The 25903-nt window shown below is 39.8% G+C and overlaps 4 protein-coding genes across 4 annotated transcripts; 1 reads left to right on the top strand and 3 right to left on the bottom strand.

Annotated features, from left to right (window-relative positions):
• Positions 1 to 129: 129 nt before the first annotated feature.
• upp1 (uridine phosphorylase 1) lies at positions 130 to 2773 on the bottom strand. Its single transcript, XM_033980955.2, has 7 exons — positions 2401 to 2773; positions 1641 to 1752; positions 1404 to 1562; positions 1202 to 1316; positions 907 to 1116; positions 689 to 835; positions 130 to 602 (listed from the first exon to the last, which is right to left on the bottom strand). Exons 1-7 carry the CDS (start codon positions 2439 to 2441, stop codon positions 454 to 456), a joined length of 933 nt encoding a protein of 310 aa, XP_033836846.1. The 5' UTR covers positions 2442 to 2773; the 3' UTR covers positions 130 to 453.
• Positions 2774 to 3288: 515 nt separating this feature from the next.
• On the bottom strand, positions 3289 to 5437 carry gra (granulito). The gene is made up of 7 exons (XM_033981673.2): positions 5360 to 5437; positions 4681 to 4774; positions 4545 to 4603; positions 4176 to 4233; positions 3987 to 4093; positions 3859 to 3906; positions 3289 to 3690 (listed from the first exon to the last, which is right to left on the bottom strand). Exons 2-6 carry the CDS (start codon positions 4763 to 4765, stop codon positions 3874 to 3876), a joined length of 342 nt encoding a protein of 113 aa, XP_033837564.1. The 5' UTR covers positions 4766 to 4774; positions 5360 to 5437; the 3' UTR covers positions 3289 to 3690; positions 3859 to 3873.
• Positions 5438 to 5853: 416 nt separating this feature from the next.
• rbm12bb (RNA binding motif protein 12Bb) lies at positions 5854 to 9779 on the bottom strand. The gene is made up of 2 exons (XM_033980333.2): positions 9647 to 9779; positions 5854 to 7825 (listed from the first exon to the last, which is right to left on the bottom strand). The coding sequence occupies exon 2, from the start codon at positions 7807 to 7809 to the stop codon at positions 6022 to 6024; it is 1788 nt and encodes a 595-aa protein (XP_033836224.1). The 5' UTR covers positions 7810 to 7825; positions 9647 to 9779; the 3' UTR covers positions 5854 to 6021.
• A 374-nt stretch (positions 9780 to 10153) lies between these two features.
• Positions 10154 to 25353, top strand: setd2 (SET domain containing 2, histone lysine methyltransferase). The gene is made up of 21 exons (XM_055228143.1): positions 10154 to 10312; positions 11394 to 11515; positions 12433 to 15965; positions 16048 to 16179; positions 16285 to 16413; positions 16492 to 16615; positions 16697 to 16774; positions 16847 to 16944; positions 17038 to 17170; positions 18127 to 18261; positions 18339 to 18467; positions 18764 to 20302; positions 20379 to 20421; positions 20490 to 20706; positions 20787 to 21492; positions 21574 to 21690; positions 21800 to 21936; positions 22038 to 22149; positions 22288 to 22362; positions 22455 to 22556; positions 23290 to 25353. The coding sequence occupies exons 3-21, from the start codon at positions 12526 to 12528 to the stop codon at positions 23449 to 23451; spliced, it is 7608 nt and encodes a 2535-aa protein (XP_055084118.1). The 5' UTR covers positions 10154 to 10312; positions 11394 to 11515; positions 12433 to 12525; the 3' UTR covers positions 23452 to 25353.
• The last annotated feature ends 550 nt before the right edge of the window (positions 25354 to 25903 follow it).

Here is a 25903-nt window from a genome sequence, read left to right as displayed (position 1 = left end):
ATAGTCAGGCAAATTATATTAACGGGCAGAGACACTTAACATTTGTGTTAAGTGTGTCTGTGTCTAAAATTTGTGTTTTGTCTCATAACATTTTACAATACATTTATAGAAGCAAAAGTGACAAAATGACAATGTTTACAGTCCTTTATTTTTGTTTTATATTTTATGGTTAACTAATTGTCTGTGACAGGACAAGTCTTATATAACAACCTGAGAGTTTAATAAATGAATAATAATGTATTATAATAATGCATCATCATCATGCAAGCAGAAATATAATTATATATTACATATTTTATTTTGAGGAGCAATAATAATTATATTAAAAACCTCTGTAATATAGCCATAGGATTAAGACCACAGTGTGAAAGGAAAGGCAGAAGAAAAACATATTTAAACACCACAGTTCTTTTTATCTATAATATATTTGAATATACTATTTGCACTTTGCTGTTAACTGTCCTTCTTGTGGGTGAGGTGTTTCTTGATGTAGTGGCCGACCAGGATCTGCGGCCGCTGTTGGTAATTGTTAAGGATGTCATGAGAGCTCGTGAGTTGATCTCCTTTGAGACGGTCCAGGAATGTGACACACACCACAGCAGCTAGACAGCACAAATATATTAATATAAATAACACTGCAACAACATTTGATGTTATGTAGGAATGAATGGAGGACTTGATTTCTTACCACGCAGGCCACTCATCTTGCACATAGCAGCAAAAACAGATGACTCCATTTCAATGTTGCACACTCCAGCTTTTTGGGCGTTATGGAGATATTCTTGTTTATCTTCCTCAGTGTACGAGCAGAAAGCACCATCCAGACGGGCTTGACCTAAGCAAAGCCAATGTTTTCTGTAAATAACACAATAGCTTCTCATATGGCATCACAATGAGTGAATTTACCTTCATAAAAGTCCATGGTACACATGGTGTTTCCCAACTGTGTGTCAAACTGGTTTAACTCTTTGCTGCACTCCAGCAACTCCTGGGCCAGCCCTGGATCAAGATCTGTGTTACGCATTACAGTCTTACCAAGTATCACCTGCTCAAACTTTGGCAGAAAATTTGCATCAACCGACTGTTTGGTGACAACAACAGTGCCTGGTTCAAGGCCTAAAAAACAGACAACAAAAGAGGAGCAAATATAGAATGGCAGAATTTGTATTTTTGCTTATATTGTGCTTATAAATGTACCTACCTATTCCACCTGAGGTCCCAATGCGGAAAATTGTAACATCAGTGCAGCGTGCATGATGGAGTAGCTTTATTAGCTCATGTAACATTATGGAGATGGAGGGAATCCCCATCCCATGCTGGAAAACAAACAGGTTACCCTTTTTGGTGTGTGTTGTAAAAATAGAACAGATAATAACAAACATATTTTCGAATTATTAGCTTACACTAACTGAAAGTACAGGCCCAATCTTGTACATAGCATAACGGTCAGTTCCAGCACAGATATTTGGATATTCTGCTTTGGGGTCCTCCATCCCAAGTACACTGGCAATGTATTCAATGAAAGATTTCATTCTCCATGGGCTGCCACCGACACAAACAAACTTAAATGCACACAAAATATTAATGTATATACATTTACAGTAAATTGGAGAAAACACAAGGCAAAAACACGCTCTTACTTTAACATCGCCAAACATAGCAGGGAGGTCATGGGTTTCAGTTCCAAGACTGAAGTGATAGAGAACATCATCTTTCAATCCATCCAGGTGAGGATTGTGCACAAGTATGGGCCTATGAAAAGAAAGAAATGTACAAGTTAACCTCTGGACATAATAACACTGTAAAACACCTGCTGCCGGCTTTATATTGTTTTATTATGTTACAAAATGTATAATTTTATTGCAATATTATATGGAAATAAAACTGTAGGAGTAAGTGGAGGGTGGTCTGCACAAATGCTTAACAAAAATCTATATATTGAATTTGGGGTTGGTCAATAGACATAGGAACAGGAACAGTACATGCCTTTAGTAATTATGAATTCTTAGGACCATTGCCATAGTGATTTAAAGCTAAATGTTATCCTATACCTGTATCTTTTGAATGGGAAAATTTACTTAAAATGTACAGGAAATAAAAATAGGAAGCTATGAATTCATGAATATGCTAATAAAAGATATTATACCTCCACAATATAAGCCCTAAGGTATCATATTCAATAATATCATAACTACTTCACAGAGAGTACAATACATTTAGTTATTAATTATAATGTCTTAGCGGCGTTTTCATATGGCAAAGTCTTAAATCAGACACTGTTTATAAAGGGTGAATAAAAAGTAACTGAAATCTATCCACTGACAAGCCTATAAATAAACATATATCCTAAATATAAAGAAGAAAAAAACGAGAATTCGGTACGTGACCGGAAATTCTTACGTAGTAAATGACGCTGGTCGCTGTCCGTCTCTTGAATCCATCTTCTTGAAAATAATCAACAAATTAAACAGATAAAAATTATCTCAGAGATATAAAATCAATCAATGACGGTTAGTCGACGGTGGAACCACTAGGTTATCCTGAATGAATAGACGAGGAAGTGGATAGGTGGATATTGTTCCACAAATTTCCTGGATCAAACAGAGCAAGTTGTCTTTACGGAGCTACAGCCCACCCCAAAACACTTAGACTGACTAAAGTAAATAAAACAAAATGTCTCTGCGAAGAATGACCTCTATTGCCTTCGCTACTGCAATTAATTTCGCCTAGTGAGCACGAAGCACCTCCCACTACCGTGACGTCAGCACCCCTCGGGCATGCGGTTCCCTGCAATCCCACCTTTGCCCCGCCCCCTCCCAGTGCAGAACTGATACAAACCATTATAAAATCCACTGTGCAGTAGTGGTAGTATTAACTAGTATTAAGGTATGGGCAAAATATTTGTTTTTATTCAGTATGTTTGATTTTTATTTGGATGTAGGCTAACTCAGACCATCAATATATATAATATAAAACTAAATCGCCTCTTCCAGTCACACTATGAGGCAAGAGAGTTTTTGCAACCAGATGACTGTGGCAAACCTAAATGACTGTTTTACTTCTAATAGAATTACAATTACTTAGCCAGGCAGTTTTAGCAGATAAGGGGCATATTATGTTAAATTGAATGTATTGATAGATAAGCCCTTGACTTTTTCATTCCTCACAGTCCTCATTTTAGATGATGGTGATAAAGCCATGAGAAAGCAGCAGAATTTGCTGTACATATAAAACAATGGTGAATTTAAAAACATGTGAGAATGAAGACCAAACAAAATGTGAGCACTTGTTTGTGAGCACTTTGTTTATCTTGCAACTTTGCAGATAATCACATCATTACCTTTTCTTCAAACTTAAGTTCTTCCCAGTAATTACAGAGGTCTTCTCAGCGATGTGTTATCCTCATTCTTTGGAATATAAGCTGCATGGTACATCCTTGTTGATTGTAGAAACACACAGCACACACATCAAAAAAATAAACAAAAGGTTCAACACAGTTTTTTTATATAAAACAAAACAAAAAAACTCGTGACTCTTGCTTTTGTACTTCTTCAAACGTGCTTTAGATAAATAAAAACAAACATGCACATTTTACATAAAGAGACATTAGAATAGGGTGGGGGAGGAAGGAAGGCAAAAAGGGTGATCCACAGGGTCACATCTTTGATATGGGTGAAGTATTTTCAGTTCCTGAAAAACAACAAGTTCAATATAATTTTGTAGTACACAAAATCACATTAAATGTGTTTCTCAAATCAAGCTTAATTCATCGAAATTAAAATCATCTGATTGTCAGGCCTAGAAATACAAAAAATAAAAATAAAATAAATTTAAATCAGAAAATCAAACAACTCACACCTGTTCAAAATTCAATCACATTTTTCTCCACAGGTGCTCCGGGTCTCTCTGGTAAAACAATATACAGACAGTATATATTGCATAAACATACACCTTATAAAGCTTTGTTTACCATGTTGAAAACTTACTGCATTTGACAAGACAATAGGGTGCTTGGGTAAGAACTCTGGTCTCTTTCTAGACTCAGGACAACTTGCCAGACTGATTAAAAAGTCCCTTGAGTAAGTAATCCGTTCTGGTATAAGAAGAACACAACCAGATGAGAAAAAGATTCCTTATCAAAGGATACACATTGCTTTTATAACTTCCTTCCATACCTTCTTTCTTTTCATGAAGGCTAAGAATCTTTTTGAACTGCTCAATGCCAATGTAGGGCTGTAAATAGCATTACTTTTAGGTTAGATGATCAACAGAGCTCGGGACTGTGTCATAAAATTGTCAGTTAGCATAATGTTAAACATATTCAGATTTATAGATAATTACTAAACTTAGCATTCATCCAAAACTGTTTTGACATTGTACTAAATTTATTTACCATCAGTGACCCAGTAGCTAATGTATCTCAATGGACATTTTTCACTATGGCTTCAAAGGTTTTTGTCATTAAGTTGTTTTTAGACAGTCATTTCACAGCTCTATTGGCATTCTTATCAATGGGTATACATTGTGTTGTTGAAGATTTTTACCTCTTGACTTGCCACCTCAATCATTGCTTGTGCAAAAGGGACAGAGTTGATTGTAGGCTCTGCAAAGATGATGAACAAACATTAGGTAGGTAGGTTTATATTCTGGTGTTGTCCTAATACTAATACTAATACTCACCAATATTAACATGAAAGCACTGGCGACGGGGCCTTGCAGGTTCTAGATGCTTTTTCCAAATTCTTCTTCTTATTGAAATCTCCATTCTGTAGGTCTACATTTTGTACATTCAATAAACTGAGCATTTAAAAGATGCATGAATCCATGGAAATTACAGTTAAAACCAAAGTTCAGAGCACACTCCAAATAGATGGAACAGTGGAACGTTATAGCCAAAGCAACAACATTTCCATGGAAACAAGCAGGAGACCCTCCACAAGACGAAAAGTATGGTTTGTTGCAATGCAAGCACGCCCACAGTAAGTTTCTTCAGTGCAATAAACTTAAATCAAATTTCAAAAATGGTCCTGAACGATTCTCATCTCGTCAAGTTTTTGGCTAAAAAGTTACGTACTGTGGCTTTAACTAGCTAGTAAAACCGTGAAGCATCAGTAAACCCAGATTTTCAGGTAACTAGAGAGGTGTGTGTACGTTATTTTCCTTTTATTGTACAATCGATATGCTTTTAGTGTTGATATAAACTAAAATCTCAGTGCTCCAGCATTTAACAGTAATGTTATGTTTCAAATTCCAGCAAAGTTACGCACAACTCATATTTTAGCTTTACATTCACTCTTAAGATGGAAAACGTCCAAATAAAATTGTTTTAAGTAAGTTAGAAATCTGTAGGTAATTTCACCTGTTGTACAAACTTTGTCGGCGTGGTTTTCAGTGAAGCCTGCCCTCTGTTGTAATGTCAGCGGAAAAATCAAACTACTTCCGGTTGGTAACTCAAATAAAACGTAGGGAAAAACGTTATTGGAAGTGACGTTCAAATCCCAACAAAATGCAGAACCGAAAAGATCCATAATTGTACGAAAATATTAATGTATTTTTATCACAATAAACTCTATTAACATTAACTTTTACTCTGTATTTCCTTTTATTTTAATTTAATCATCTTTATTTGTACTAAGGATATTCTTTCATTGATAATCTATAATGTATCTCGGTTTGAGAAGTTGAATATTTTAAATAAAAAAACATAAAACCTTGTTCGTCTTGTAAACTGAAATTTTCTTTTACATTTTTTCTTTAAAAAAAATACTGTAATAATTGTAGCAAATAAGTTGCTTCATATCTACTGTTTCTTTATGTAGCCTAATGAAGTAAAAAATAAATAAAAAAGACATTACTTTCAGAAGATTTAATTTTTTCCTTCCTTATTTCAAGACAATTTCACAAAATCACCTATTTTACAAAAGAAAAGCATCTTCCATAAGTACATTTATGGCACACAGATTTACATATGCAAAGAGCAACACTTTTTGTGTTTTCCAGATGACAAAAATACATGTGTTTTTATAGAAATACAAGTTGAATTTTTCTTTGGCCAATTGGTCTACCAGTAAGATCATCAATGGCTGTCAGAGCCTCCTGCCGGGACTCAAACACCACAGTTGCAGTGCCTTTTGAAGCCCCATTCTTCTCATACTGCAGTGAAACAGACCCAGGGATTATTTTATAGCCATAGCAAAAGTCATAAACATCTTCTACTTTTATGTTAAATGGTAGGTTGATAAGCTTTATACAGGTAGGACCATCATGACCGGAGAGCCTGGCCCCACCACGTGTACTCTCTCTGCCTTCACTATGTGAGCCTCGTGTTAAGTCCCTAGAGACACGAGGTCGCTCCTCTCTAAGTGGTCTTTTTGGAAGAAACTCCATGTCTGGAACAAAGGAACCTTCAAAGTTCCTCTCCGGATAGCGATCTTCTCTGAAAGACTTTGGGTTAATCAAGTCCTGCATTTCAGACTGTGAAACTCCCCGTAAGCGTACCTCCGACCCCAGAAACCTTCGTCCATTGAGTGAGAGGGCCTCCATAGCCTCCTCTTCTGTCTTAAATGAAACTATAGCCTCACCAAGGCCATTTCCTTTATGATCTCGCCGGAGGATAACATCTTCTTCAGCCACATCAAATCCAATAAAGAAATCCATAACCTCAACTTTCCTCACATCAAATGGTAGGGACCTTATATGGATGCTGTTTTTGTCACTGGTAGGATTGAGCTTCTGATCTTCCAGAAGCCTGATCATTTTTTCTCTTGAGATTGGACGAATACTAATATTTCGATTCGCCATTGTTCGGTTGTCTCGATCCAAAGCATCACGGTAATCCTGTAGACTTTTAAAAAGCACAAATGCACGTCTTGTTCTTGATCCACTGCCATTCAGTAAGTAGAGAATCTGATCACTTCCAAGTCTGATTCTAGAGAAAAACTTCATGATGTCATGTTTTTCTGCTGAAAAGGACAGATTGTCCAAAAGAACACAGTATTCACCACTTGAAGGTGAAGAGCCACGGACTAAAGGGGACCTTGATCTTCCATGGTATTGTGAATCCTCCTGACTGCGAGGTGGCGGTTGCTGCTGCCTCTGAGACATACCAGACAGAGATGCACCCAGTGGTATTTCCCCAGAAACCTGTTGCCATTCTTTTAGTGTATAGATCTCAACAAATCTTGTACCAATGTATTGCTTGTGTCTCTTTAGCCCATGGTTTGCATCTTCCTTTGATGCAAATGCTACAAGGCCATTCCCATTGTTTTGTCCACGATTGTTCTGCATAAGAACCACTTTTTCTACAGCCAAACCCTCAAAGAACTTTAACACATCTTTCTCAGTGACAGAGAAGGGCATCCCGCGCAGCATCAGTTGTCTTTCCTTTTCAAAGCCCGAAGCCCTTCTGTGCTGTATCGGTGGAGAATAGCCCAATCTGCCTGAAGGCCTTCCATGATCTGCTGAACGCCTGGGGCCCCTCATTTCTTCCATCTTCATATGTCTTGGTTTGTCATTTAGCATTTTTCTTTGGTCCATGCCCAAATTCATAGAACTTCTTTCCAGTACATTTTGCATTTCTGTTTTACTGCTCAGCAGCAATTTAACAGGTGAGCCTTTGATATAATTACCGGATTTAGTCATGGCAATTCTTGCATCCTCGTCGGAACCAAAAATGATGAATGCTTCATCTAACTCGCCTCCAACTATATGCACTCCCCCATCTGGAATTCTAAGGCCACTGAAGAACTTGCGAATGTCCTGAGAACCAGCTGCTATTGACAGTCCCTGTAAACGGATGACGACTGCCATGCTGACCAAGAAACACCTGTAGACAAAAGGGTACAGAAAACCATTAATGCCAACAATTCTTCTCCAACACTAAGTGAAGAATAAAGTTCCAAATATCGATGATCCATTGGTTTTCAAATTCTAGAATGTGATTAGTCATTCTCCCAAATGCACAACAGCCATTTTTTCCATCATTTTCCATTTCTATACATCAAGAAACATCCAATAGGGCAGCCTGAGCATTATTAGTGACCAGGCCCTTGAACTCACCATATTGAAGCAAAAATCTGCACAACATTAACAATTTTTCCTTTCTCATTTCCATTCAATGTTTAAGGCCCATCAAAATGTATGCTGATGCAGTATAATTTAACAACTTCAAAAAGGTTCACTCTAAAAGAAAAAAAATCCATTCCAAATGCTCATATGACAAGTATAAATTCAGACCACCAAACATTTGCAGTTAGGGTTTTCTATACAAGACCTTCAATTCTCTGAAGTAAAATTTCAAGCATCAGAGTTTATAAACCAATTTCAACACAAGGCCTTCCCGGTCTCCCAAATAACATACACTAAATAACTTAAATTACAGGTTTGATGGCCACAAGACAGACAATCTAAAACAACACGCTCATCTCCACTAATGTCTGTTGCACAATAATATGAACTCTGGTCAGCGCGCATTATAAAACCTTGTTTAGGACAAATGAATTCTTCCCATGTAGTAAGGATGAAATAAGTTTCCATCAGTATTTATTATGATGATCCCCATCTGTTCCAAGAACATCATCCCAAGTCCAAAAACATAAATGATGAGGTAGTCTTGACCAAGCCTAGCTCGAGATCTGGGAAAAGCTTTCCATGAGCTGCACTGTGGAGACTGCTCCAAAGAGGTTGCCTCAGTGGCACTGATGATGATGGTTTGTTTATTTTAAGCCTTGGTCTAAGAAAATTGTATATACTTGTCCAAGAAAGGGGAAAAATGCATGCGTACACTTAAAATGTATCACATGTACAAAATGACTCAAGTCTCTTTGCTTGAAAGGGAGTGGGATGAAGTAAGCGTTGGTCAAGGGCAGAGGACAAATCCCCCCACGGACACAATAAATAGCACCTTATTCTCAATAACAATAACAATAACCATATAGTGTGACAAATACTACAATCATGTGCAAGAATTGCTTACAGGGGCTTCTCAAAATTTAATTTCCACTACCAACAAATTCCAAATATTCCCACCCATTCCATGTGCGTGCGGCTCTGCAGTATAGATCCTCACAAATGTGTTACTTAAAAACATATGAAAAGCTCTATAACAGAATATTATTATTTCTAGAATTGACAGAGAGCAGATCAATGAAGGTTCTATTCAAAGAAATACAACTCAAATAGGGCTTTATTTTTGGAATGAGGGTAGTGTCTCCATTAAGTAATTTGTTTAAAATGGTATTTTTCCGATTTCTTGCAGAAGTTGTCTTGTAGAAAAGTATGTTTGGCATACGTCCTCTTGAAGTGTAGACGTTTTCCAAAAAAATAAAAACAAAATGACACCCGCTCAAAAATAACTTCCATTGTTCGAAGATTCGTTTACCAAAGATCGATCCAAACAGACCACATGGCGTTGAAAAGGCGCCAGTGTCTTACCACCCAGAACCGCGAACACAGCCTAATCCGAACATAGCCGATAAATACGATCTTAAATTCTCAAACGAGTAGAACAAACTGACGCGTCATTGTTGGCACACAGGCCTCAAAGCAGCTAACACTGGCTAGCGACATGATAGTAGGTCTACATGAAAAAGAGGAACACATTTAAACTTGCTAAATGAAAATCTTCTTCTCAGACAACTCCACTTACTAGAAGCCCAACACACGAGTCCAACCAACGTATGTGCGAGTACAAATAAGTTAAAAAAAAAACAACCTAAAAATCGCTTGAGAATCAGGAGGAATGGAAAATGGCAAAAGCAGAGACAGTGCTTCTTCTGCGCGGGGACGTGGTGTGTGCGCTTTCGCCCCCTTGAGGTGTAGAGTATGAATCACAACTGAGAAAAGCTTTTCAAGGAAACAAGTACGGTTTTGTGCGCAGTTTTTAACTCAGCGCATGCCAACAGATAAATTGGTGGTCAATATTATTTTAATGCAGAGAAATAATATCTAAAACAAACTATATAGAGCGTCACGTGATTATTGGCATGGTGCTTTCAGGTACCAACATAAACCTTGTATTGAACGCACTCGTTGGTTGTTATGCTGTAAACACCTACTCTGTAAATTAAAACAGCGTTTTACATAAATCATAATTAAGAAAATAACAAACTGTTAGATTTCTATGGTTGAGCTATGTTGCCCACGGTGGCTCCACACTGATCCGCGCTGGAGCTGGGGCGCAGCGGAGAGCCGAGCACCATTTCCTACTGCACGGATGGATTTGACGTCCGCTTACATCGTTGCCTGATGTTTTCACTTGGTTATCGCTGAACTCGAGGATGGAAAGATCCAGAAAGCACGAGTATTTGATGAAGTAAGTAGTCGTTTGTGTCATGTCATTGTCCAATAGTCTGTTACTCAAATATATGACAGGACAAATGCTGAACCATAAGGTTTGTGAAGCCGGGTGCTGAGAATCGGCTAGCCTGGCCACATGAATAATGTTAGCTCTAAAAATAGACAGTTGAGTGCATACATATCATAGGACAGGCTTTAGCAATCTTTTGGGTCTAGGATATGCATTTATTTTATGTGGATAACTAAGCAGAATCTAGCAATGCTAAGCTAGCTGCTGCTGTGCAGTGAGTGGGAAAGCAATGCTGGGTTAGCCATCCGGGCTAATGCTAATCCAGCCTCTCGGTTCGCTGCACTCATGATAAAAACATCAAATCCAATGTACATCTGTTGTGTACACGAGCAAAATTTTCGTAGGAGTCAGAATTTGACATTATTTGTTTCACTGCAGTATATTAACCAGACATGTATACAGCTCGTAGCTTTGAGCTAAGGCCTTTAAAGATGGCACTCCAGTGCTTTTGTAAACGATCAAAGCTTGTGTGCAGCGTAGTTATCTAACATTATGTTTGTTCACTGTATTGTCAATCCTAATGATAATAAGTAATTACTTGCAGGTATGCGTTATGACCACAGCACGTACGAATCCAAAATAATTTAAAGACCTTAGCCAATTTACCAAAACAACGAGTTTTGAGGCCATGTTTTGGCTGCATTCACACACTGGCCATTTTGGTCACCCTCACGAAGACTGGATTGCAGACAAATAATGGTAAAGTTTATTGGATTATTTTATGTGTGTACAAGTCATGTAATGCGTGACATGCGCCTGTCACATCCAGAATTCCAGAGCAAGTGTTATTATAAGCCTGAGTAAAAGTGATATTTTGTATTGCTACTGGTGCAACACATCTAACGTAACCACTACCACACGCCTGATAACACTGAGCGGGAAAGGCGGTTCCAGAGAACGGACCTAAATCTGCTAATATATTGTATTGTGTCTGTTCATTTTGCACACATTATGTAATTATACCGTTTGATGGTGGATGATTGATGATTCTAGCCCTGGTTCATGAGCCTGTCCTCTTTCTGATCAGGTGTGGCGTCACTTCGGAGGCCCAGTTTCTCTGAGTTGCACTATTCATGGCCTCCAGACCCTCCAGGGCTTCCAATCCTTGACTTGTTTCTCCATGGACACACTGCTCAAGTCAGAAATCAGGTATTTGTTCTCAAATCATTTTGAGGATGAACATTTTTGTTTTCCAATATTGCTATCTTTCATATATTTGATAGTTATGCACCATAATTCTATATGCCAAATTTAAATGTGCCCAAACTTCAGAGTGAATTTTGACAAAGTGCTCAATATTTAAAGCTGATAAAGCATGTGTTTCAACACATGAATTTACTCCATGTTCTAAACTTGGCTTCTATTTGTTAAATTTAGTTTCTGCTTTTACTGCTTCTAGTTTGGGTGTCCTTGAGGAGATGGGGAACTGAAATAAGTTGTGCTGCAGATGGACAATGTTTCGTCATTATTTGTGTGAATTATTTTCCTCTCTAACAAAAAATATTCATGCCGCATTTGTTTGTTTGGCTTGTTTTCAGTTCAAACTTTTGAATATCATTTGCATGTTATGCTAAAATGCACATAATGCTGTCGTAATTCTGTTACTTTTACTTTAAGTCCGCCTATTTACCCTTTTTACGGTACTTTTGTTTGCATAGTTTCTTAATGGTATGGCATCTGCACTGCAATACTTTTCTGTTTAATTCAACAGGAAATACATTATATTTAAAATTGATGAACTAGTTGGGGTTGTGGAATGTAATTATAATTAACTGGATATTCAGTATATAATTTGACAAAATGCCAATTGTCAAATCTTACATTAGTGTAGCACATGTTAGATTGATTGATTTATTTTTTTTTCTTTTCCCTTTCCTTCTCTTCTTATGGTTCTTTGATGTTCTATAATGAAAACACAGAGAAGAGGGAAGTGGTGCCCCAGTAAGTCAAATAAACATAGTGTACGTACGTTTGTTGTTTTTGCGTTTTTTAAGTCAGTGGGTGTAACTCTTATGTTAGTTTTCTGAAGTGCAACTGTATTAGAGCTGTTTTTTGTCCCATTCTAGGTTAAGGTGGAGGGTCTCTCCAAGGCAGCCTTAATCAAAAGCCTGTCTCCTAGAGTCCTGTTGTCCAACCGTCTGTTGCCTAAAGGAACCAAGATGAAGGTCAACCTGGAAGATCAGAGTCGTCAGAAAGTGTCCTTCAGTTTCTCGCAGACCAAGAAGCCCCTGCAGAGTCTTTTCTTCATTTCATCCAGCCCTGAAAAGTCTGGAGCGGACCCTGCTGCTCCATCACACTCAGGTTCAGGGAAAGGACATCATGCAGAGTCTAAAACTGAGCACAGGTCTCCTTCAACTGTGCAAAAAACAAGAACAAATGCCTTGAGTCAACCTGCAATTTCCCCAACTAAACTTAAAACAGACTTGTCAAAGACTCATTTTAAGAAGCATATCCTTAATGCCTCTGTGACTGATGAACTACCATCATCTGTAGAAGGTGACTCACAAAGTAATGTCAGACCTTCATCTCCTCAGACTGCAGAGACTCACAATGTAGCACCAGAGTCAAGAATTACCGCTATCCTCCAGACACTTGCTGCCGCCTCAGGAAAAGATGGCGTTAGTCATACTCGCACAGAGTCAAACAGTAAGGGACATAAAAGCACATCTAGGACTCATTCAGACTGTGCCCCTCCTGGATTTGATTCGGATGGAGAATCAGGCCAGTCTTCCACTCGTAAATCATCTGACTCCAAAAGCCAATCAAGCTCAAGCAGTAGGCGAAAAGATGAAAAGAAGCATTCTTCTAGTTCCCACTCCGAGGAGAAAGAAAAAAGTTCCTCTAAGCGCTCAGAGACATACGAACGATCTTCTAGTCACTCTAAATCTGACCGGGACTCAAGATACACCTCGTCGCGTTCATCTCGATCAGATCGCAAGAGGTCAAGGTCGCGGTCACGCTCTCGATCTCGCGGGTCTCGCACAAGTTCCTCTCACTCCAGGCTCGACAGGTCCCGAGGTGAGAGAAGCTCACGCTCTGACAGGTCACATTATCATGAGTCTGATAGGAGGTCTTACAGGAGTTCTCCACGCAGAGAAAGGAGGCGCTCTCGCTCCCGTACTGACAGAAATCGGGATAGTTCGGAGTCTGAGGAGGATCGCAGGAAAGCTAGAACACGAACAGGTGAATCCAGTCGGTCGTCAGCCTATTCAAGTTCTCACAAAGAGTCTAGATCTTCGTCTCATGTGAAGTCCACCTCTAAATCAGCAGATTCTTCTGAGTTTGATAAATCTTATCAGTCATCAAAATCGGAAAGATCATCAAGACGCCTGTCAGACACAGATTCTCAGCACAGGGGCTCTTCTGTTACTGACCATCATAAATCTAACACTGGTCACAAGTCAGAGACCAGTAGTAAATTGAGTTCACCCAGAGCATACACACATTCTCATTCATCAGAGAAACATCAGAAAAGTGACTCTGAAAGAGAGAAATCGCACACATCTGACAAGCGCTCGCGGTCAGATGAATACTCCAAAAATTCACATAAAACAAATAAGACAGACTCCAGACATTCAAACTCTTCTGTATCTTCTCATCATGAAGACACCTATAGGACACAGGATAGAAAATCAAATGACACATTTCACACCCCACAAAAAGCACTATTTGTCTCCACTGTAGAATCAGGTCCAGAAAATGAAGAAAGATATGAGCAAATGAGCCACAAAATCAAAAAGACAAGTTCAAGGGAAACAAATGACTCCAAATTGACAGAGCATGAAAAGGGAGAAGAAATAAGAAATGCATCATTAGATGTAAATGATAACTTGAATAAAGCTGATACTTTTGTGGAAACAAATAAGAAAGCCCAAAGTGGTCAGACAGCAATGCCAAACCAAATACTCGCATCATGTGAAAGTAATGATGTGATGTACAATAGAGATTCAGTTGACCATTCACCAGAATCATTATTCAAATCATCCAGTGTCCCACGTGAGGTCCAAAACTCAATAAATGAGGAAACCCAGAAAGCAGAAATGGTTGACCCAAGTAGAACTTCATTGACAAGTAACTACCCTGACAATGTGTCTCAAAACCCTAACTTAATGTTTTTAGACTCTCAAAACCACATAGATAAAGATCTTGGGGATGCTGGTAAAAAGAGCAGCATTGCTTACAGAAAGTCTCGGTGGGATATTGTTGGGCAGAATGCAGAAGATCATTCCAACACAATTCACATTTCAGAGACAAAACCAGACAAAGCTGATGTGAAAATGGACACTTCAAAATATGGTGGCAAACCAGACACTGAAATAAAAGAAAACATGCATGCAGGAACACATTTTATAACAAAGGACTGGGTGCTTGAATCGGACAGAGCCTGCATGTCTGATAGCTGTAAACACCAAAGTGCATTGACTGAGGCCAGTTTTGACACAAACGCAAGTGAACAAGCAACAAAGAAGCCTTTTTCAAATGATGAAAACACAATAGTGAATGCCAGCAAGAGCAGACATCCACAGTTGAATTTACTGATGGGACAGAGTGGGGCCAGTGACAGTGATAACTCTGAGTATGACTCTGATTGTGGCGAGGCGATTAAGCGCCTTCACTCTGTGGTAGTGGTGATGCCAAAACATTCCCTTCCCACAACTGAAGACAACACAGGGCAAAATAGTGCAGGGCAAAATAGTGATAGTTCTGAAAAAATGATCAATTCCCATCAAATTCAGGGGCATGATCCAGCCCATAATGCAGTGTGCCAGTCCCAAAGTAATATGATTGATAGCACCAGTCACTCTGAGAGCTCTCAGTTGAATATAAGTGTACACATGCCAGCAATAGAAAATAGCAGTCTTGTCAGTTGTTTGGGTCAGCAAGTACACCAACAGTATATTAGTAGTGGAAATGAAATTCCCTTTTCACAATACAAACAAGATAATTTATCCAGCGTAAATAGATTTAGTGATAAGAATGGATACAATCTTCTTTGGACCTACACTCAAGCTGAGCAACCCAGTAGTTCTTGTCCACAGCCTGACAGCAGCCATGGGACACAGTTGATTGATGGGAGATTGACAGAAACTCTGTCCTATTCACAAATGCAAAGCAATGACCCGGTTACTGATCCTTCCACTGTACAAATTCGTCAGGACTCAAATGAAATTCACCCGGACTCTCTCACTAATGACCACGGTGTCTACAGTGGAGAAAAGACAGCAGCTGAATCCAGTGGGTCTATTCTTTGTCAAGGTTTTGTACAAGGTCATGAAATAAGCAGTAACAGCAAAGGTCCAGCAGCAACAGAGCCCACCAAAGAAGATACTTTTAAGTCACTTAGATCCAGGGGTCCACCAAAGAAAAGGCGTCCTGAGTTGGAGTCAGACTCAGACAATGAGGCTGAAGCGGGACCCACAAGTAAAAAGGAGCGTCGTGGAGACACTTTAAAGGATATACCAGTCAAAACTGAGGTGCAGCTTCCAATGCTCAAGTTACGGGTCTTTCAAGATGCTGCAAAGTGGAAAGACCTGGCAAAGTCTAAGAAGATGCCACCATATTTCGACTTGATAGAAGAAAACCTCTATCTTACTGAGAGGTCAGTCAATATTCAATAAGTTCATCATCTTGGGTAATCTGTACAAAAAATTACATAAAAATGTCTTTTAATATATTTGCAGAAAGAAAAGCAAGTCCCATAGAGATATCAAACGGATGCAGTGTGAGTGTCCGATGTTGTCCAGAGAGGAGCGGTCAAAGGGGGTGATGGCGTGTGGAGAGGACTGCTTAAATCGTCTTCTCATGATTGAATGGTATTTTAACTTCTATGTTAGACTGAATACATGCCTAGTTCATGCAAATGGTGATATATTTTAAATTTTATATTAATATTCTCAAAATTTCAAATTTCTTTTCAGTTCGTCTCGGTGCCTAAATGGAGCCTACTGCTCTAATCGTCGTTTTCAGATGAAACAACATGCAGATTTTGAGGTCATTCTTACTGAGGACAAAGGCTGGGGTCTAAGAGCTGCTAGAGACATGCCGGCGTAAGTTTTTGATTAAAATGTTTAATTATTAAATAAATCATGCACCATAAGTTAAATAAATTGTGTTAATTGTTCCAGAAATACCTTTGTCTTGGAGTACTGTGGGGAGGTGTTGGACCATAAGGAGTTTAAGGCCAGAGTGAAGGAGTATGCCCGCATGAAGAACATCCACTACTACTTTATGTCTTTGAAGAATAATGAGGTTGGCCTGGACATAATATGTATTTATAAAGGTTTTATAATCTGTTTAAACCTTTAATATAATTTAATATGGTGTTTCTAGATTATTGATGCTACACTGAAGGGTAATTGTTCCCGCTTCATGAATCACAGCTGCGAACCTAACTGCGAAACACAAAAGGTACAGTGTTAAAAATATTAAAATAATTATAATATCCCATTTCTTTAAAAAAATGTTTTATTATAAATACAGTGGACAGTGAACGGACAGCTTCGTGTTGGTTTCTTCACCACTAAAGCAGTTACAGAAGGCACAGAGCTGACCTTTGATTATCAGTTCCAGAGATATGGGTACACACAAAATATTTTATACCATGCTGAAATTAATAAATAAGGAAATGTCTGTTAATTTAGGAATTTGTCTGGGTTTTTGTTTTTTTTCAGCAAAGAAGCACAGAAATGCTACTGTGGAGCCCCCAGCTGCAGAGGTTTCCTCGGAGGGGAAAACCGTGTGAGTGTTCGAGCTGCTGGAGGCAGGATGAAGAAAGATCGCAACCGGAAAAGTGCTCTCACTACGGTCAGTTATGCAATTACTTACTTTGGTTTTCAAACTCATTGCTTGGAATTGGAATGGCAAGAATTTGACAAGCAATAAAGATAATGGGCACATTTCACATGTCACATCTTCTTATACTGGTTTAATAACTATACAATAACAACGTAACATGGGAGTTCACTATGCTATTTTATACTGAGGATGCATCATGTAGCATTCTATTGTGTCAACTGGTTAAAGTTTTAGAGTGAAGACGTTTCGATCGCTGGTGGACACTGCCTTACATCTATTTGAAGGGAGGAGCTAATTACACTGAACTGTGTGTCGTTCCAAAAGGGTCGTTCTCCTCCGTATACAGTCGTCAAGGTGTATTTTGCCACAGTTGAAAGAAAAGACCACCGTATATAAGCAAAGCGAGCATGTGCGTGCATATTCATGGGGCTCTTTCCACTTGAAGAGCGTTGACATAGAAAGAAATTTGGCGATCAGCTGATGGACTCTCACATGGCTCATGGTGCATCTTTGGGGTGAATGATGCGTGGTGTATGTGAACAAGGCTGACACAAATGTAAAGTAAACACTCTAGTGCAGACTGGGGTTGGTTCACAGAGTGCACTAATGTGTAAAAAGCAGAAACTTTCAACAAACAGGTGCGCTAGGTGGTTTTCAACTAGGTCAGTTGAAGTACATGAAGTGTGAACTGTCTCTGAGTCATATTTGGCCTAATCATTCAATCATTTGTTTACCTTTTGTTGATGTAGGTCTGAGGATGGGGTTATAAATAGGTGATAAATAATGTCTAAGCCCCCCCATTCCTGTTGAAAGATGGATTGACTTTCTTCCAAAACTTGCCCTTTAACTTCCCTCTCAAACCACATCTTTAATTCTGAAAAAATAAGAAAAATCATACACATATTTTAAAATGAGAATCACCCTTTTCTATATATAGTAAAGATCTGGTTTCCTGTATATTCCAGGTTGATGAGGAGTTGGAAGCATTACTGGACAATGGAGAAGGCCTGTATGATGAAAAGCAGGTGGTGGCTCTGTGCAGGCTGATGGTCCGAGTGGAAACTATGGAGCAGAAACTCCTCTGTCTGAAACTGATCCAGGTACTGTGCAGTCTGACAGCAACAGTGACTAAAGACTGGTTTATCTCAGTCTAATGCAGTAGATGCTTGTTTTACAGGACACACAGAACCCATCGTGCCTCAAACAGTTCCTGGATCACCATGGCCTGTCTCTGCTCTGGATCTTTATGGTGGAACTGTCTGAAGCAAAGGGCAACAGTGCCAACAACATCAAACTGCAGTTGGAGGTAAGTCATTTGTGTTAACTTTACCTCAAGACAATTAAAAATAAAAAATGACAGCACAATATACAATATAAATTATTACTTAAAAATGTTTTTTGTTGTATGACATCTAATATGTTTATTCACCTGTATTTACTTACTGTTTTATGTAAAATACCCAGTAAAGTTTGATAGGTTTGGTTTATTAATGATTATGAATCATTTGATGTTCAGTTTTAAAATGTATAGAAAATGTGTATTTATTTACAAACTTTCTTAAACAGCGTTTGATTTTATAACATTATTTTATATTTTTGCAGATTTTGAAGACTTTGGCTGTGCTGCCAATTTCAACTAAGAACATGTTGGAGGAGAGTAAAGTGTTGACCCTGATTCAGCGCTGGGCACAGACCTGCCCTCAGCCCGCAGAGAACGACGGCTACTCCAGCGAGAACACGTCCCGAGCTCAAACTCCACTCAACACTCCGGACTGCTCCAACTCAAGAGCAGGGCCCGAAATGGACCATGATTCTGCCAAACCATCTGTGTTTCGTCGCCTTAAAATCATCAGCGAAAATAGTTTAGATAGTGCCATGTCTGATGCCAGTAAAGCATCGGATGGGAAAGAGGATGATGAGGATGATGAAGATGATGATGATGAATCTTCACGCGCAGGACTGCCCGTGGTACAAGAGACCAAACGTGAACCAGAGGCAGAAACTGAGGACCCAGTGAAAGAACCTGAGAACTCCATCAAAAAGGAGGAGGAGGAAGAGTCAAATGAGAAGAGCCTAGATATTCAAGATGAGTCCAAATCCAGTAATGACCAAGACGACACTGAAATGATGGTGGAGACAGAGGAGGTCAAAGAGGACACAAGTGAGACTCTGATGGAGGAAAGTGGTGACGTAAAAGAGCCACAGGAAAAGGAAGAGGGTGAAAATGAACTAATAGCTCAAGTTTTTAAAGAGGAGCCTGAGCAGGTGACAGGGCAAGACACTGTCAGTGGTGAAGAAATCAAGAATCAGGTGTCGGAGGGAGATGAACCTGCCCCAGCTGCACCTGCCCCGCCTGAAGCTGTCCTAGCTGCACCTGTGCTAGCTGATGCTGTCCCAGTTGATTCTGATTCGGCCCTAACCGATTCAGCCCCAACTGATTCCGCCTCAACTGATTCCGCCTCAACTGATTCGGCCCCAACCGATTCCGCCTCAATTGATTCCGCCCCAACCGATTCCGCCCCAACCGATTCCGCCCCAACCGATTCCGCCTCAACTGATTTGGCCCCAACCGATTCTGCCTCAATTGATTCGGCCCCAATTGAGCCTGTCCTAGGTGATTATTTCCCGACTGAATCTACCCAAACTGATTCTGCCTTTTCTCAACCTGCTCAAGCTGAATCTACCCCCAATGCACCTGTTCTCACTCCATCTACCCCTACTGAACCTGCCCCACTTTCACCTCCCCCGAATGAGCCTGCCCAAACTGATTCTACTCCAACTGAGCCTATCCCAGCGATATCTGAACCTGCAACCTCCGAGCCTGCTTCAGAACCAATGGAGGTTCAGGTGGAGACACAGGTGGAGGTAGAAGATTCTGAGAAGGCAAATACTGATCAAACTAGTGGTCAGCAAAATGACTGTTCTGCTGCTGCTGATGTGGTGGTGAGCTCTGAAGTTCCTGAGGTGAGCGTCCCTTCAGCGGCTGCCTCAGTGGAGCCCTCTGTTGTTGGGACCCCCTCACAGGATGATGATGAGGGTCTCTCTGATGTAGAGAGTGAGAGGAGCCAGGAGCCTCAACTCAGCTCAATGGATATCAGCGGCATGGCGGCCCGACTTCTGGAGAGCTGGAAAGATCTGAAGGTTTGTTCAAATGGGTCAGGCCACAAAAATATCTACATAATATTTTTTTTTTTTCTTAAAATGTTATTGTTTACAGGAGGTTTACAGAATACCTAAAAAGAGCCAAGTGGAAAAAGAAGGTAAGACAAATGTATGTACATAATTTTAGAATATTAATTTCAGGCATTAAACAGTATTTTCTTAACAGATCGCAGTCGGGATCGAGACACTGCTCGTCCGGCTTCAGGGAGCAGAGAGAGGGAGAGAGAGAGGGAGCGAGACAAGGAGCGTGACAGGGAAAGAGAGTATGAGCGGGACCGTGAAAGAGAGAGAGACAGAACGCCCCGCAGCAGTGAAAGACGCAGGCGGCGCTCTCTCTCTCCTCCCTCGTCCTATGAACGCACCAGCCGCCGCACTGACGAGAGGTGAGGAATAATGTCCACTCAGCACTGGCCACATTCAGCACAGCAGCTCGTGCTATTGTATAATTTTCATATCTTTTCAGGTTCGACAATGTCAACAGCAAGACTCCAAGGAGCGTTGGAGGAAAGGAGAGAAACAAGCTGTCGACGGAGGAGCGCAGGAAACTCTTTGAGCAGGAAGTGGCTCAGCGTGAGGCTCAGAAGCAACAGCAGCTTCAGCAGCAACAACAGCAGCAGTTGCAGAGTCTGGGCTATGACCCGGCCCTGGCTTATGCCTCCACCTCCGGCTTTATCACATATCCCTCTGGATATCCTGTCCAGGCCTTTGTAGATCCAACCAATCCCAATGCAGGCAAAGTTCTGCTCCCCACCCCTCCAGTGGATGGAGCTCTAACCTATGAACAGACCCCTCCTCTGGGACTGTCCTCTCCGTCCTCCACTCCTCAGGCTGCTCCAGTGTCTAATATTCCACAGCAGATCAGCACAGAGCCCCTCCCCCCTGGGACCTCTCAACCATATACCCAGCCCACCGTAGCTCCTCCAGACATTGGGGTGGCTGTGCTCTCTGTGCCGGCCCCGGCGGCCCCTCCAGTGCAGGGCCAGAGCTACACCACTCTCTGGGACCCCACGACACAGCAGACAGTCACAGTGCAAACTGCAGCTCAACAGTACACCACTGCACCAGCTCAGCCTCAGCCACAAACCGCTATATACTACCAGGGCCAGCCCTGTCCTACCATCTACAGCATCCCCACTGCCTACCCACAAGGCAGTGCTCCCGTCATACAGGTGTGGTCCTTTGACATATTACATTTAGCCTTTAAGTGATGTACCAGTCATCAATATTAAAAATCATTTACTTTTATAAAGGCTTATGCTGATCCTGCCGGCAACTATCTGCACAGTCAGCCTGTCTATCCCGGCCAGCAGGGGGTGGTAGTGCAGCAAGGAGGCACTGTTACTACTATTGTTACCTCTCAAACTCAGGTAATGCACATGACTTTATGTCTGTCATAAGTCTGTATTATTCATTCAAAGTTTGAAAAGTGTATACCTCAGCACTGTCTATGTTTAACCCTTCCTTTTTGCTCATCAGGAGCTGATTGTACCAAACAACATCGTAGACCTGCCTCCACCCTCTCCCCCCAAACCCAAAACTATTGTTCTACCTCCAAACTGGAAAGTAGCTCGGGATCCAGAGGGCAAAATATACTACTACCATATTGTCACAAGGTTCGCTAGTTTTTATAGAATTAAACCTTATTTTTATCAAATCTTAAATCTTGCCTAATTAATGCAAATAACATTAACTGACCTTTTGTTTTTCATTTTAGGCAAACACAGTGGGATCCTCCAACCTGGGATGGGACTACTGATGCCACTACCATGGAGCACGAGTCTGAAATGGACTTGGGGACTCCCACCTATGATGAAAATCCCTCCAAGGTCTGCTGTTACTAGTTACTAATTATAAATTAAACATTTTACCTTTTTTTTTTTTCTTTAAGGATATATTCCCTCTAAATGTCACCAGCTGCATTTTCTTATTTTACTTTCAGTTTACATATGTTCTTCCTTTTCCAGTTTTCAACAAAGACAGCTGAAGCCGACACATCCAGTGAATTGGCGAAAAAGAGTAAAGAGTCATTCCGTAAAGAGGTGAGCTGTGCTTTTTTTGTTATAAAATGTTTACAAGAGTCTCAAGTGCATCCTGCTTTTGTGTAATACACTGTGTGTATTGTGCTCATTAGATGTCCCAGTTCATTGTACACTGTCTAAATCCTTATCGGAAGCCTGACTGCAAACTGGGACGCATAATCAACACTGAAGACTTCAAACACCTGGCGAGAAAAGTGAGTGTTCTCTGTATGAAGGATTGGATGAGGCAAACACACTCATGTCCTTTTAATAGACATGTCCTTGGGCAAAGATGGTGTGTGGGAAGAGTGACATACCAGAACAGTGAAGACATGCTCCCAATTAACTGACCTTGTGAGCTTAATGTATACACTTTATTGGATAAATGATAGGACACAAGTTGCTAAAAGGAAATGAGCCAAACTGTAACTACATAGGGCTGGGCCGTATGGTGAAAAAAAATCTAATTGGGATCTGATCCATGCAAGAATTTGCTACTTTGATATCATAACATCACCTTCTTCGTTATGGGACAATAATATTTATTAAGGTATAGCAGAAGATTGAGTCATTAATATATTGTTTTTAGTCATCATATCTATCATGCCTATCATGCCGCAAATAATGACAAGGCTAAATTCTATTCTATTTCAATCCATGTACCTGTAGACCTACTTAATGTAGGCTACTTTTGCCCTCATAGTTGCTGTGTTTCCCTAAATCTAAATCTGCACAGCAATGTAGGGCATAGCCAAGGACAATAGATCTCATACTCATTGTGGAAATTTCCCATCCCTACTGTGAATTAGGCAAAAAAAATGGTACTATGATAATTCTGCCTTGTTGCTCACTCCTACCGTTATGTCTGTGCAATGTCCTGGGGTTGATGGCTGATGCGGTAATGCCATAAAACACTTGATGTAATTGTGTTCTTTTATCTCTTTATAGCTAACTCACGGGGTAATGAACAAGGAGCTAAAAGCATGCAAGAATCCTGAGGACCTCGAGTGTAACGAGAATGTGAAGCACAAGACCAAGGAGTATATAAAGAAGTATATGCAGAGATTTGGCTCTGTCTATCGGCCCAAGGAGGACACAGAGGTGTACTAGTGAGAAGAGCCTCAAACTCCAAACTATATGAGCCAGAACCCGCTAACTATTTTATTGTCACCGAGTATTGCACTGCTGCTGTCAAGCTCTTTGGGTTTTCAAAGACTGAACAGGACTCTTAGGTGGAGGAGCAGCAAATGCAATGGGTGACACTGACAGGTGCTACATAGACTTTCAAAGACTGTTTTAACTTTTGTTTTCATTTATGGCTCTTAAAATGGAGGATCATCTCTATTCCATTTTAACCCTATTGAGCCCAAAATGAGGATGACTCCGACCCATGTGTTTTGGGCTTTAGTCCTATAGGTTAACCCAGGGGTGTTGGAATGTGGGAGGTAAAGGGTACTTCTTTACCCAGGCTCCAGTGCACGAAGGGGCCATCAAAAGCATGTAATGTGCATTTAACTATTGCTATAACACCAGTATATTTTATACTAAAGGCCCAGACTTTGTGCTACACCCCTCGGTTAATCCTTTTCCATTGGAGCAATCTTAGATCTCCTGGCTCTTTCTCTGGTGCTGCTTTTATCTGGGCCTTGGAGGTCCAGACTTCCACAGGTGAACCCCTGCCTTCTTATCCACTCCTGTGGTGGAGTAATCCTTGTTTTATGAATGCATTATGTACTAGGAAAAAAATATATATTTTACAGAAGTTAAAATTAATTAAATTGATTTTTTTTATTTGAGTTGGGTAGATTTTGATAAGCCACCTGCCAATAGCATAAGTAATGTTTTATTTTTTTTATTTTAAATTCAGAGATATTTGTTCTTATCTTAAAGGTACACTATGCAACTTTTCTGGTGGGAGTTCGCCACCTGCTTATCTCCATGGAGATATTATTGAATTGCCTATTGTACGGCATTAAACATAAATCTATCTTGCATTTATTCAATTACAGGTACATTTATTGCTAAAAAGAAGGCAGTCAAAAACATTCTTACTGTGATTTGCTTGTCATACAATTTTAATGCCATTCTTTGAAACATTACAGGCAATGCGATGACATCTCTATGGAGACACTCTAAGGTTACATACTGCACCTTTTAAGCAGAATATGACTTGCTCCATTGGCATTTTCTTTTCATACCCTGTCAAAATGCACTCCATTCAAGATGGATTGGATGGTCATTGGTCATTTGTTCAGGTGGAGTTTTCCAGGCGTCTCACTCCAAATATCTTCATGGGGTCAAATTTTACGTGTGTAGGGATCAGTTGTCCACCAGTGTGTCTTTTATCTGTTTGTAAAATAACAGTTACTTTACGTGCCGTCACATCATTTGACACATTTTCTTTCTTCCAATTACTACGTAGATTCCTCTTGTAACATAGACAGGTTTAGGGTGTGATCTAAGCAATGCAGTTTTAACAATTTGTGAACATCCTGTGTATTCTGTATACTTTCAGTTTTTATAAGAACTAGGTTGAGGTTAAAGACTGGTTATCAACATAAATTATACTTAGATCAATTCAAACTTTATTGTTCTCAGTTCAACACCATTAAGTCACTGCAGTTAATGAAAAAATGCATTAATGTTTTTCCAACATGTACATTTGTTATGTGAATATATTGAAAAATAAGTTTTGGAAATGATAAAAAGTAGCAGTCACTTTGTAAGGACTATCATTCATGGTTAATATTGTAAATAGTGATCATGTAAAGTTACCAAAGCTGTACACGAGAGGGCGCTCTTCTCACCAGCTCAGCTCCTGATGCAGTCCACTCACTGAACCCCACAGGCTCACAGCTCTTTGTTTTATTTCAGCTACAATGGGGGAAATTTTTTATGTTGTTTTGTTAATTTCTTTTGTACAAAATGTTTCATCTGATTCTACTGTAATTATTGCGTAAGCACATTGTCATACTGCGTGTACAAACATTTTAAAGATAATAAACCTTTTGTAAACATATTCTTTGATAAATTATTGTGAACATGTGTAACTGTATAAGTGTAATATGATTAACGAAATGTACCCACCCAACCCCGTTATAGAACATTTCTTTCCTGTAAGCATTAAGCAGATGTTTGTAGTTATCAGTTGCATTTTACCTGAGTAGCTTCCATTACTCAAGCTGTACTTGAGTAATGGAATATTGGTTTGACACAGTAGGTCATGTGATTTGTGAAAAATAGTAAAACAAAAATTCAAATCTGTCAACTGGACCAAAAGTTGGAGTGAAGACGTTTGGCTGCTCATCCAAGCCGCTTCTTCAGTTCTGGTCAGATCGCTGGTAGACACTGCCTTATATCTATATCTATTTGAGCTTTATGTTGATAATATTACGCTAAAAGATTTGAACAAATTCTTCCACCTTGCATAATAGGCAAAATTAACATTTTTTTTCTGATTTCAAAAATATTTATTATTTGGAATTGGTCTACACTCATTTGCACATTTACTTTTGTCCCCTGAATCAAACTGACTTGATCCAAACAATCATAATCTATTATA

The sequence above is a fragment of the Periophthalmus magnuspinnatus genome, chromosome 16 (genome assembly GCF_009829125.3).
Source record: "Periophthalmus magnuspinnatus isolate fPerMag1 chromosome 16, fPerMag1.2.pri, whole genome shotgun sequence".
Taxonomy (NCBI): domain Eukaryota; kingdom Metazoa; phylum Chordata; class Actinopteri; order Gobiiformes; family Gobiidae; genus Periophthalmus; species Periophthalmus magnuspinnatus.
The sequence above is the reverse complement of the archived record's forward strand: the minus strand, read 5'-3'. Positions and strand labels throughout refer to the sequence as shown.

Excerpts from the sequence above, each read along its gene's own strand:
- upp1 (XM_033980955.2), bottom strand. The coding sequence starts at position 2,441 with ATGGATTCAAGAGACGGACAGCGACCAGCGTCATTTACTAC. Across the intron at positions 1,563-1,640 it reads CTATGTTTGGCGATGTTAAA|TTTGTTTGTGTCGGTGGCAG; the intron begins GTAAGAGCGTGT and ends TGTGCATTTAAG. Across the intron at positions 1,117-1,201 it reads TGGGACCTCAGGTGGAATAG|GCCTTGAACCAGGCACTGTT; the intron begins GTAGGTACATTT and ends TCTGTTTTTTAG.
- gra (XM_033981673.2), bottom strand. The coding sequence starts at position 4,765 with ATGGAGATTTCAATAAGAAGAAGAATTTGGAAAAAGCATCTAGAACCT. Across the intron at positions 4,234-4,544 it reads TTGAGGTGGCAAGTCAAGAG|CCCTACATTGGCATTGAGCA; the intron begins GTAAAAATCTTC and ends TGCTATTTACAG. Across the intron at positions 4,094-4,175 it reads CCTTCATGAAAAGAAAGAAG|AACGGATTACTTACTCAAGG; the intron begins GTATGGAAGGAA and ends TTCTTATACCAG.
- rbm12bb (XM_033980333.2), bottom strand. The coding sequence starts at position 7,809 with ATGGCAGTCGTCATCCGTTTACAGGGACTGTCAATAGCAGCTGGTTCT.
- setd2 (XM_055228143.1), top strand. The coding sequence starts at position 12,526 with ATGAAGGTCAACCTGGAAGATCAGAGTCGTCAGAAAGTGTCCTTCAGT. Across the intron at positions 15,966-16,047 it reads AACCTCTATCTTACTGAGAG|AAAGAAAAGCAAGTCCCATA; the intron begins GTCAGTCAATAT and ends ATATATTTGCAG. Across the intron at positions 22,363-22,454 it reads AAGAGTCATTCCGTAAAGAG|ATGTCCCAGTTCATTGTACA; the intron begins GTGAGCTGTGCT and ends TGTGCTCATTAG.